The sequence below is a fragment of the Staurois parvus genome, unplaced genomic scaffold (assembly GCF_062004578.1).
Source record: "Staurois parvus isolate SC_StPar_1 unplaced genomic scaffold, SC_StPar_1.0 ptg000056l, whole genome shotgun sequence".
In the NCBI taxonomy this organism is placed as follows: Eukaryota; Metazoa; Chordata; class Amphibia; order Anura; family Ranidae; genus Staurois; species Staurois parvus.
Genome location: NW_028317852.1, coordinates 4,653,422 through 4,667,075, shown reverse-complemented (window position 1 = coordinate 4,667,075; position 13,654 = coordinate 4,653,422). Strand labels below are relative to the sequence as shown.

General features: G+C 43.5%; 1 protein-coding gene across 1 annotated transcript in view; it reads right to left on the bottom strand.

Moving 5' to 3' along the window:
- The window catches only part of RAP1A (RAP1A, member of RAS oncogene family), a 93,334-nt gene that overhangs the window by 28,536 nt on the left and 51,144 nt on the right, over positions 1 to 13,654 (bottom strand). Inside the window, exon 3 of the mRNA XM_089668309.1 lies at positions 11,991 to 12,080. Within this exon, the coding sequence (XP_089524435.1) occupies positions 11,991 to 12,047 (57 nt within the window). The 5' untranslated portion in view covers positions 12,048 to 12,080. The remainder of the gene's footprint in view (positions 1 to 11,990; positions 12,081 to 13,654) is intronic.

The following is a 13,654-nucleotide window of genomic DNA, read 5'->3' as shown; positions in this document are numbered from 1 at the left end:
CTTAACTAACCAGATCAATATCCCAGGAGTTCAACTGACTTAATGCTATACTCTGATTAAAAAGTGTTCCTTTAATTTTTTTGAGCAGTGTATATGTCTAGGTTTAGATGTGAGACAAGATTGCCGTGCTTCTAAAAAGCACTTTGCGGTCAGGTTGCTTTTCAGAGGCGTTCGCCAGGCAGAGGGGAGGTGATATGTCACCTCCTAATTGCATATTTCAACCTTGTAAAACACCACATCACCATATCATAACTCTGACACACCATATCAAGTATTCTGTAAGGGCCGAAACAACTTTGTGATGCACTGCAATGCATTTTTTGCTGTCTGTGTTCTGTCTGCAATATTTAATGTCACTTCCTTTCCCTACACAGCAGGTAGTAATCTGTCCAAAAGAAGGGATATCCCCTCTTAGACAGTAGTCACTAAAACATGTTTCCCCAGTGGAAGATTTTCCCTCACCCCCTGGTTTTATGACAACTCTAAAATTATGGATTGCCCATCGCTTTCTGTGCCAGAGACAATGATCACCAATAGTGAGGGCCAATAGTCATAGTGGGGACACAGACAGCAATAAAAACCTAAACAGGAAACTAACCATGCCACAATCTATCCAGAGCTAAAAAATGTGTGGGATTTGCATACACTTTAACAGGCAGGGCTTATGCTGATTTAGAGAAAACCACTGTTTTTGTACCTTGTGAAAACAATAGTGATGTATTACAATTGTAATAAACTAGCAATGAGTTGTTATAGTGAGATGATACAATGTGTAAACATGGTTGTTCACTGCCTAGAATCAGTGTATGGCTATAACCACAGACATCCAGGAAAACAAACAGGGAAAAGAATGCATGGGGTCGGAATCGGCTTAGACCAGGGGTGGGCAAACTTTTTGACTTGAGGGCCGCAATGGGTTCATATATTGGACCCGGGGGCCGGACCAAGAGTAGATGAATGATGTGTATGTGTCATCCATAGTAAGTATAGTAATATTCCCCCATAGTAATTCATCCCCCATATAGTAATTCATCCCCCATATAGTAATTTACCCCCCATATAGTAATTCATCCCCCATAGTAATTCATCCCCCATATAGTAATTCATCCCCCATATAGTAATTCATCCCCCCTATAGTAATTCATCCCCCCTATAGTAATTCATCCCCCCTATAGTAATTCATCCCCCCTATAGTAATTCATCCCCCCTATAGTAATTCATCCCCATCATCCCGCATCACCTCTTTCCTCCTCCTTAAATGGCTCTGCTTTCAGGGTCACGATGATCATATTGAGCGTCAAAGGGAAACGAGTTGAAGAAAAATTGCTACGCCTCTGCTTTTAGTAGAATGTAAGGTGTAAAACCCCTGCTTGTAAGATCTGTGAAAATATGTGGGATGTTTAGAGGCTACAAAGTTAGATTCCTGTAATAAAATAATCTTCGCCCCTAGGCATCTATACTGGAGGAAGACAGTTTTGCGCTTATTTGGGGAATTGAAACCCTGGACATTGTGAGATACAATGAACCACCCATGGCAAAAAAATAGTATCAGTCAACATTATTATAACCATCTGAGAAGTATCAAAAAAAGTTTGTCTAATCAGTGGAGCATCCAGATCTACATCGTGTAAGGTGAAATCTGTCAGTATCATTTTATGGAGCATCCAAGTCCCAAGGTTGCGGCTGGTATGTACACAAAATTGTGTATGACTACCATCCTGTACCAAAATTATCAAAAGAACAAAAACATAAAACAATAGAAGTAGGGCCCTAGGAGCCCCTATAACTAAAGGAATCACAACAAACCATGGATCAGGTAGGATAGCTGCCTCTCCTGAAAGGATAAAGAAACTTAACATCAAAAGGGCCAACCGGGCCCAAGCCCCGCCACCGTAAAACATGGGGAGCAGAGCAGCCACTCCACATCTGGGCAGTGACATCTCGAGCCATGCTCGGTAACAAGGTGGGGTCAGGTGTTAAGGAGTTCCATAAAATCAGCATACGGGCTTTGTAAATTAAGGGTCCAAAGACCCATGCAAAATTGTTGCACGTCCAAATAGCTAAGGGATAAATCAAAATTAACAGACATATATGAATATGAGGAGTCTGCAGCATGTCTCAATATCTTATCAAAATATTAACTATATGCAAATGAGCAAAACCCTTTCATCCCGGTCCTTGTCTGACTCGCCTTCTTTCCCTTCGTGGAGATGGAGTGTTCCAGATAGGAGATACTCGAGGGGTAGGAGGTGGACGTTGAGGTGAAGGAGCGTCCGCCAGGCCTAATTTAGCCAGGATTTCTTGTCCCTCGAGAAGAGATATGGCTGTGTATGTGCTGCGATTGTGTGGATCAACTTAAAGGGAAAGCCCTATTTGCAGCGGATGTGAGCTGAAAAAAAGACAAATGTGATTTCCTACATTTTTCTGCACTTCTCCAATGTAGCCGGTGAGACATCCGGAAAGATTTGCAGAGTTGAACCTTCAGAAGAGATCGCAGCCCTGAGTATGTCTTTGGTCGGGAAATCTTTCATACACAGAACAATGTCCCGAGGCGGTTTATCATTAGGAGGTTTTGGACGTAGAGCTCTATGGATACGGTCACATGCAAAGGATCTAGGGTCGTGGTCCAGAAGGAGAACTTGAACAATTTAGTTGTGGCTTGTGGAAGATCAGTCACCGTCTCCGGAACTCCCCGAATGCACAGATTATTCTTGTGTTTGCGATTATCAAGATCCACAACCTACGCCTGAAACTTTGTAAATGCCGTTTGTAGATGATCATGGTCTCTGGAGAGCTCGCCATAAACTAAGCTGACCTCATCATGTTTTGTTTCTAAACGATTGGTTCTGGAGCCCAGTGCAGCTATTTCCTGAGAGAGGACGTTTGTGCTCTTGTGGAGTTCTGATTGGAATTTAGCAGCCAACTTAGTGTACATAGTCACCAAACAAGATTCCAATTTTGCCTTTGTAAGCTGCTGTGCATACTCACTGTCTTGTGCAGATGGATGAGCTATGGTATCCTGCGCAAGACAGGATGGGGATGCTTGGTCTGTATTATCTTGAGACATGCTGCAAATTTCCTGTGTCTTCAGTAAATATGTTGTAAGGGATTTTTGAGCATTTACCCCCTTTTCTTCTTGGTGGACGGCATGCAGGAAGTCTCCTGGGGGTGATCAACTGAAAATTATATAGCCAAGGATGTGAATAACTCCAGGGGACCAATAAAGCCTGATGCAGATATAAGGTTATGGCTACATAGGTGCAATCAGACGCCTCAAAACAATCTGTATATTGTAAAAATGATTATCAGAGTGAGGGAGGGAGGAGTAGATATAAACTGTGGTCAGGTGCTCTCACTAAAGGCCAGAGGCCCAGATGCAGGCCCCAGCCCATTTTGGGGTCAGATAGGGCACAAGGGCCGTTATTATGCGGACCCTCTGGGGTGCTGGCTTCCAGAGCCCACCAGAGGGGGTATAGGGAGCCCAGATTCCTCTCCCCTAGGTGGCTGCTGGCCACAGCAGGCCTTCAGGCCCAGTAGTGGCAGCGTTTTGTTTCAAGGAAGGACCTCCGGACCCACAACTGCAGGGCACAGTCCCCGGAGCCCGGATGGGGGACCCGATGGCCACCAATAGCCCTCCCCAACAGTAGGCTGCACTCACAACACAGCACGGCGCCAGACTAGGCCGCAAAGGTCCGTCATCATGGAGAGGGGCCAAATCAACTCGGCTTCTCTCCTCTGCGTGCAGGCAGGGACGGCGGGACCTCTGGTGCTCACCAGGATGGCAGCGAATTAGCTGGTGAGGCGACAGAGCTCCTGATTATGCAGCCGCTCCGGTCGCCATCTTGGACAAGCCCCCCATGGGGGGGGGGGTGGATTTAAAAGACCAAATGCTACAGCTCTATTTATCAACAAAGAATGTTCCTCTACTTGTATAAAAAAAAGTTGCAGTATACTTTTTCCATATGGCCATTTTTAACCACTTGCCTACCAGGCACTTACACCCCCTTATTTACCAGGCCAATTTTCAGCTTTCAGCGCTGCCGCACTTTGATTGACAATTGCGCGGTCATGCAACATTGTACCCATATGAAATTTTGATCATTTTTTTCTCACAAATAGAGCTTTCTTTTGGTGGTATTTAATCGCCACTGGGCGCTTTACTTTTTGCGCTATAAATTAAAAAAGTGCAAAAAATTTGGAAAAAAAAAAAGTTTCTTTGTTTCTATTATAAAATTTTTCAAATAGGTATTTTTTCTCCTTCACTGATGTGCGTTGATGAGGCAGCACTGATGGGCACTGATAGGCGGCACTGATAGGCAGCACTAAAGGGCACTGATAGGCAGTACTAATGAGGTGGCACGGATAGGCAGCACTAATGAGGTGTCACGGATAGGCGGCACTAATATGCAGCACTGATAGGCGGCACTGATAGGTGACACTGATGATGGGTACTGATAGACGGCACTGACTGGAATCACTGCTGGGCACTGACTGGCGGCACTGACTGGCACAACCCCTGGGCACTGACTGGTGGCACTGACTGGCAGCACTGCTGGGCTGCACTGGTGGGTGGCACTGGTGGGCAGCACTGGTGGGTGGCCACAGGTGGGTGGCACTGGTGGGCACAGGTGGGTGGGCACAGGTGGGTGGCACTGCTGGGCACAGGTAGGTTGTACTTCTGGGCACAGGTGTGTGACACTGCAGAGTGGCACAGGTGGGTGCACTGCTGGGCACAGGTGGGTGATCTGCTGGGCACAGGTGGGCGGAGCTAGTGGGCGCACTGCTGGGCACAGGTGGGCGGAACTTGCGGGTGGCATTGCTGGGCACCGATCATCAGGGCACTGATCATCAGTACCCTGATGATCGGTGCCGATCCCCGCTCTGACAACTGCCGGTTCTCGGCAGTACTTTCCTCACGATCTGACAGCGTGAGGAAAGTGCAGCCGAGAACCGGCACTTGCATTTCCCTGTGATCAGCGTGTCATTGGACACCGCTGATCACGTGGTAAAAGGCCGCTGGGATCGGCCTTTTACCACATCACGTGATCAGCTGTGTCCGTAGGACACAGCGATCACGGAGATCGCCGGGTGCGCGCCCCCTGGGGCGCGCAGGAGAGCGCGTTCTGGGAGGACGTCATATGACGTCCACTCAGAACTGGCCGGCCGCAGTTTAGCCGCCATTCGGCTATCTGCGGTCGGCAACTAGTTAATGCATACATCACCAATCAAAAGTCAAAAGGAAAGACCCACCACCTTCCTCAAGTTTATAGAAGATGTTATCACTGCAGATTTGTTTGAACAGGTGTGGGAGTGTAGACAAGTACTGACGCCGGGACTTCTCTCCCACAGACACTCAGCACGGAGCAGGAGGAGCTGCTGCTATCAGGACTATTGCTGCTTCATGATGTTACCCTCTGTGGTTAAAAGGTGGCTGAACAGACCAAAGAGCCCATCCTAGATGATATAGGAGCAGAATCTCATGTGGCACCATTCCAGAGGAGGGAGCTGTTCCAATACTGGCTGACAAGTATCCACCCATCCATTAAGGAGGCCTCTGGCTGGATTCTATTCGCACACACCAAGGGAGACGTCTCTGTAGCTGCATACCACCCAGAGGGAGGAGAGTCCGTTAAAACGGCCCAACTCATCCATCCCATCCTGAGAGAGGGAGCTCTGGTCATACTAATTACATGCGTATTTAAAGATCCGCATTTGGCGAGTACGTATTTTTACTGGTATAGATGAATCAGAGTGACTTGCGAGCCACAGGTGTGATAATTACTAGAGGATCGCAAACATGAAACACATAACTACAACTGTGTTGGAAATATCTACAAATATATGTTGCACCCCTAAATACTTCTCAATAAATAATAATTAAATTATTACCATTAAATTAATTCAAATTATGATACAAATAACTAATAAAAGTGTATAAATACCAAAAAATATTTAAATAGATAGTTTCAACTAATCAATCTCCTCCAAATAAATATCAAAATAATTCCACATGAAATATTCCTCTAAAAAAATATTTTACCAAGTGCTCATAAATCATCTATTAGTGACATGATGTACTTACTAATACCCTCAATTTCATTTATATTCATAATACCCTCATTTAATATAATAAAAATAATAAACCAACTAATAACCCTCAACTAAAACGCATTTAAATGATCCCCCATAAATAAAAATAACCAAATGCTCATAAATAATTAGTAGTGATTAGTATGAATCCAAATATCATCAAAATAATAGTCCCATTGAATAAACAATTGTTTAAATATAGTGACTTGGTGCTTGTTGTTCTTCAATTTGTGACTTTTGTGAATCCTTCAAATAGTGAAGATGTGCGCTCACCTCCTTTGATGCCTGCAATTAGGCTATACACGCTTTCGGTTCACTTTCCCTGGAACCTGCTAGACATGTACTTTTGCTGGTAAAATTGGGAGATCCTTCCTTTAGGAGTATACCGTATTTTTCAGACTATAAGGCGCACATAAAATCCCTATATTTGTACAAAAATCGGCAATGCGCCTTATATTCCAATGCGCCTTATGTATGAACAGTGTATGTTCACACTGTGCTGAAGAATTTGTCAAAATGTTTTATTATGACTTTGGTAAGCGACGAAGCCACTCCCCTTGCTTATTCGAGCTTATCCTGGCGATGATAAACCAATCAGAGCCAAGCAATCAACAACAAATCAAAGCTTTTTCACTTACCGAAAACTACATTTCCTGATATGTACTGTGCTTCCAAATCCGGTAATTAAGGACCCCAAAATGGCACCTGTTAAGAGACATGCTTACGACGCGGATTTCAAACTCAAGGCCATCAGCCAAGCAGTACAACATGGGAATAGAGCAGCAGCGAAAAAATTCAACATTAATGAATCAATGGTACGGAAGTGGAGGAAACAAGAAGATGACCTGCGTCAAGTAAAGAAGACGAAGAAGAGTTTCCGAGGGAACAAGGCAAGATGGCCACAATTAGAGGACAAAATTGAGCAGTGGATTACTGAACAGAGAACAGCAGGTAGAAGCGTCTCTACAGTCTCCATTCGACTTAAGGCAACAGCGATGGCACGAGATATGAAGATCAACGAATTTCAAGGAGGTCCTTCTTGGTGCTTCCGTTTTATGAAAAGGCGTCATCTCTCCATCCGCACAAGAACTACCACTTCGCACTTGGCAACTGCCAAAGGATTATGAAGAAAGGATGGCCATCTTCCGCACTTACTGCAAGGACAAGATCATCGAAAAGAAGATCCAGTCAGACCACATCACAAACATGGACGAGATCCCTCTCACCTTTGACATCCCCGCGAACCGTACTGTAGAAAAAACAGGGACGTCTACTGTATCTTTACACACCACAGGGAATGAGAAATCATCCTTCACTGTAGTTCTCGGTTGCCAGGCTAATGGCCAGAAACTACCACCCATGGTCATTTTTAAGAGGAAGACTTTGCCAAAAGAAACGTTTCCTCTTGGGATCATCGTCAAGGTCAATCCAAAAGGCTGGATGGACGAGGAGAAAATGAGCGAGTGGCTGAGAGAAGTTTACGTCAGGAGACCAGATGGCTTCTTCCACAAGTCTCCGGCCTTATTGATCTACGACTCTATGTGCGCTCATCTCACTGACACTGTCAAAAGCCAAGTGAAGAAAACCAATTCGGAGCTTGCCATCATTCCTGGAGGATTGACCAAAGAACTCCAACCACTAGATATTGGTGTCAACAGGGCGTTCAAGGCTAAATTGCGAGCCGCATGGGAGCAATGGATGACAGAAGGTGAGCACACATTTACCAACACAGGCAGGCAACGCCGGGCTAGTTATGCCACTATCTGCCAATGGATCGTCGATGCCTGGGCTAAGGTATCGGTTTCAACTGTCGTCCGAGCTTTCACGAAGGCCGGAATCATCAATGAACAGCCAAGCAACAGCAATGAGACTGAATCGGATGATGACGAGAGGGATCCAGGCTTGCTTGATGCCGCTATCGCCCAACTGTTAAATTCCAACACCGAAGACGAGGAATTTGATGGATTCATAGAATATGAATGATTGAAAAAGTGAGCATACTCTTTTGTGTAATATCTGACCTATCCGGCTATTTTGTTTCGCTTTAATATTGTGTAATATTGTGGTCTGACTGGATCTATTGTGTAATATTGACAGTTATTGTTAATGATTTGAATAAAGTCTGACTTATCCGACTATTTTGTTTCGCTTTATGCGCCTTATAATCCGGTGCGTCTTATATATGAAAATAGATCCGTTCACTAATACTGCGTCACAACCCCCTGATGAAGCCTTCATGAATGCCTTTACCCAGAGAATATTTCACTATTAGAACCAGGAAAATGTAGTCCAAAAAAATGTAGGGTATGCAACAGAGAGGGAGCTAGGAGAGACACCAGTTTTCATTGTCCCCAATGTCCCTCCCAACCGAGCCTATGCTTCTGATGTTATCGCACGTCACTAAAGTATTAGTTCTCCTTATTTCTACAGCCTGTCATTTCCCCATTTTTATTAACTGTGCTGATCTTTTGTCTGCTGCCTTGATTGACCATGTCGCTGCCTTCCACCTTAACTGACCCTGGCCTGTTTATTGACAATGCCTCTACTTTCCATCTGGATTGTTTATAAACCACATTTCTGCCTCCCACCTGAACTGACCCTGGCCTGTTTAGACACGGTCTCTGCCGGTCATCTGGATTGTTGATCATACACATTTCTACCTTCCACCTGCATCGTCCTCAGCCTGTTAAATGACTATGTATTTTGCCTGCCGCGTGGAGTGACGTTTTGCCCTGCTACTGTAGTAGTGGGATTCAAGATAAAACAGACGTCTCACAAGAGAGGGGCTTCAGAGTAGAGTTCCGAGTAGAGAACAACAGGTTTTGATTGTCTCCAGGTTTTGTAATGCCCAGATCAGAGTGCTAGTCTGGAGAATTCAAAGCGATTGGGTGGGACGAAGCCTCTACCCCTGTGCCCCAGTCTTACCAAACCGAGGCCCTAAGCCTGAAGTTCCTTCCTGCTGCCTAGGCCAATACTCTCTGCCTGACCATATCTCTGCCTGCACTGACCCAGGACTTTTTATGGACCATGTTCCTGCCTGGACCAATATTGGCTGTGTTGACCATATCTAGTCTTGCTGCCTGTACTGACCCAAGACATTTTATGGACCATGTTCTTGTCTGCTGCCTGTTCTGACCCTGGCCTGTTAATCCACCACATTCCTGCCTGCTGACTTGACTATTCTTGTGGCTGTTGCCTGATTCCTGGTCGGTCCAATGCTGTCCTCTGCTGACAACTGCTCTACTAAAACCACATTTTCAAAAACTAGTGGAAAAAATAAATGACATGTTCAAAAGACTCATCAGACCTCAATAACTATACACTGAAGTGTTTACTTTACAAAATGTGGTCATTTTGTGGGTGTTTCCACCATCCTAGTGCTCCAGGGCCTTCAAAACTGTGATAGGTACTCAAAAAATTAGATGTGTAATTTATGCTCCTAGAATGCCTGAAGTAGCTACTTGGATGTTGGGTCTCTGTATATGGCCAGGCTGTGGAAAAGTCTCTCACGTGGTATCGCCATACTCCGGAGTAGCAGAATGTGTTTTGGGGTGCAAATGCAAGTATGATTATGCCAGCTGTGAGAAATAACTTGTTAATATGCCAAAAAAAAAAAAAAAAAAAAAAAAAAAAAAAATTTCCAAAGAATTGTGGAAAAAATTACAACTTCAAAAAAACTAAAAAAAAGTCTTTATTTTTCAAAATTTGCAGTATTTTTTGCTTAGGTCTCAAAAATACAAAACCCAGTGGTGAATAAATATCACCAAAAAAGGCTCTATTTGTGTTAATAAATGATACAATTTTGTTTGGGTACAACGTAGCATGATTGAGTAATTGTCATTCGAATTGTGAGAGCACTGAAAGATGAAAATTGGCCCGGGCAGGAAGGGGGTAAAATCCATACCAGACCCTCATCCATCAATAGGGTCTGCTATTTCAGGGCTTTAAAAAGCCGCTCGCCAAATGCGAGGAGAAATTCTTGTGTGGCAAGCGGCGAGCACAGATGATGGAGCGGCTGCACCTGTGCTCCAAGCCTCATTGTGAAGCCGAGCTCCGGTTTCCAACTTCCGGTTTCTTCAGCACCACCATTACACTGGCAGCGCCGCTGAGGGGACAGGTGCAGGAGAGGTCCACTCTCCTCCGCTGAGAGGAGACACCCTCTCCACCGCCACGGGGGACTAGAGGAGAGGTACACTCTCTCCCGCCGCGGGGGACATGAGGAGAGGCCCGTATTACACAAGTCTTGGTCCTGCTGTACAACGAAAACCATTGCAAATCTTGATGTGAAACTGGCTTTCTACTGCTTTTTGGCATCCAAAAAAAATTATTTTTTGGTGTTTTTTTTCTTAATTGAATAGAATGCAATCCACACACAGCCATTGAAGTGGTATTTTGCATCAGAAAAAGGGTATTACACAAGTCTTGGTCCTGCTGTACAACACAAACCATGGCTGCTCTATTAGCACATCTTTGGTAAAATGTTTACTATTGTTATGCCATGTTTTTTGGCATCTAAATAAGCACTTTGTTTTTTCTTAATGCACTACTTCTCTAAGCTCTCTTTTAATAAGATGCAAAATGTTTACTATTGTTATTTATTTTATGCAATGTTTTTGGCCATTGAAAGAGGCACTTTTTTCTTTATGCCACACTTCTCTAAGGTTTCTGCTGGAGATAAAAAAATACATGTTTACAGTAACTATTATTCCACGCTTTTTGGCATCAAAATAAGCACTTTTTCTTATGCTATACTTCTGTAAACTAAACTTACATCTTTTAAAAGAGACTTTAGTTACTAAAGTCTCTTTTTAAAGATGCAGGAGATAAACAAAAAAAAATACAAAATGTTCACTACGGGTTTAAAGCTGTAAAACTTGATATTTTGATTGCACCCTATTGCTATTAAGCTATTGCTGTTATGTTTAAAATTGACATAACGCTATGTTATAATTACAGTTTTTTATATTTTGGACTCTTTATTCTAAAGAAAAATGTAATTTCATAAGCTTTAAGGGGGCGTGGTTGGGGGCAGGGCTGGCGGCGGACCTGGGCAAGGTTGGGTGGGGCAATTGGTGGAGAGTAAGGTTTGTGCCTGGCTAGTAGGTCTAGACTTGAAATTTTAAGCCCTGTGATATTTACAGTATATAAAGAGCAAGTCTGGCATAAATGTAAAAAAGTGTGGGGTTCCCCTTTAATATTCATACCAGAAACAGATTCATCTTTAGGGTCTGATATCAATATAAGGGGGAGCACTAACCAGCACTCTATAGAGGCACATATCACAAAACCACACTTAAAATAATTTGTGGCTTCACCAATAAATATAATGAAGGGACCAAAATCAGACCAAAATAATAAAAAAAACAAGTCATGTGATCAATCTCATTTGTGTGCCTTTTATTTATGTAATTTCTTGCCCTAGATATGGTTTGCGTCTTACCGGCTGAGCAGCACACTATTCACTGTAGAGAGGAATGGACTGAAAGCGGTGACAACCATTACGCCCCTTTCGCCACCCATATGAATGTCCAGAAAGGCCACCTACATCAACTCCCGGATCTGGTACAAGTGACTCCCATAGCATGCCCTGAAACTACAGAGATTCAAAGGATCATGGGACGTGTAGTTTTAAGACGGGCAAAGAAGCCAGATAAATTTGAAAGGCAGCTGGGAGGAGTGACATCACAGACACAGAAACCTTCTGTACACAGCTAAAGGAGGGAAGGTACACACAAACTGGCAGTGTGGCTTAGCTTCACTCACAGAGACTATACATTTGTTGCTGTGGGGAAAAAAATACTCGAGATCAGCTTTAACAAATGGTGTTAAGAATTGTGAGGACACCTGAATTTGTTTTGAAAGTATGCAATTGTATACAATAGGGACCCAAAACAGCTTACCAGAGCAGACTTCCCAACACCTCCAGAACCAAGAACCACGAGCTTGTACTCGCGCATGATGGTATTCTGTTTGTCAAATTCTAAGGGAAACTGTAAAAAAAAAAAGCTTTAATTAAATTTACCATGGACATTCAATCATTTTTTTTTACATTTGAATGATGCAGAGAGGGTTATAACCTTTCAGGTTTTTATTGTGTTCTTGTTAGAGAGATTCTGCACATAAAATAAAAACAAAAAATAGGTATGGCTTTTATGTCTAATTTACACATAACAAATGCAGACAAATGAGGAGGGAAAAATAAAACACAAACCAGATCCTTTATGAGTAACATATCCACAGTAAAAAAGTATACTGAACCATGGACTACCTGAATATGCTTCAAGAATAGAGAAAAATATAGCAAGGACACTGGCAAACAAAATTGTTAGGACAGCCCCATACAACCCCTCCCACTTGCAGGAATGCTTATTTTGTTTAGCAATCAGAAAAAAATGCCATGTCAGAGACGAGGGTGTCCTGTACTGTACTCCAAGAAAATAAGAATTTTGACTTACTAGTATATTCAATATCTTGGAGTACAGTACAAGACTGGTATTTATAGATTATAGGTTATACAGTGGGTATACTCCCATTTAAAATAATCACATTTTGTTGAAATCTATCACTAATTGAAAAGCAATCCTGCCCCTTGTCAGTGCAAATTAATATCAACTGGGTCAGTCTCAACTGATGGCCTACAAAAAGGTGTCTCATTACCAAGGTGTCACACAAGAAACATCTCATGATAGGTAAAAGCAAAGTGCTTTCTCACAACCTTCGCAACCTTATTGAAGGCATTGTTACAGAAGGATTTCTAAACTTCTGAATGTTCCAGTGAGAAGTTTCCGTTGTCTGAGGAAGCAATGACAGATCTCGTACATTCCACTCAGAATTTTGGAAAAAAAAAAAAATCTGTCCAGTACTGGGCTAATGCCTCCCATTTGGCTTTAGGGCTGTGAAAAGAAGCACTGAAATTGTTCTTCTGTAGAAATGGTAGAACCACTCCTTGGGCCTTAAGCTGGCGCAAGACAGTCATCAAAGCCCTTTTTTAGGTCCGATTCTGGCAGACTGGAAAGTAAAAAAGCGATAAGTGGGCAAGAAAAGAACTTCTATTGCAGGCATCACTAAATGGCGGACTCTGGTCTGGATCCAGAATGGGACAGGACTCTGTAATATGCAACGAGGACCGTGATGGGGCAAACTGTTATGGGGGGGGGGGGGATGATGTCTGTGATTTGGAGGGGGGGTCTGTGATGGAGTAGTCAGTGATTGGTGGGGGGTGGGGGGGGGGTGGAACGTGATGGGGCGGTTTGTTATGTAAAAGGGGGGTGGGGGAGGAACTGTGATGAGCACAGAGGGCCATGATGTGAAGGATCTGAGTCATAGCACCAACATGACACTTGGACTTAATTCAGTACCCAGTTCTATTCTCTAACCCTTTAAAATGAGAGATTGAATTCAGAGGTCCGGGACACTCCAGATTAATGAAATTATCAACAGATGCTCCCAACTGAGGATTTTTCTGGGCTGAGCCAGTCCTCAAAGTGCACAATCATCCTATGTGTGTATGGGAGAAGTCTTTTTAGATAAAGCAAGTCTCCTAGGGCACGGTTTTGGCCATTGA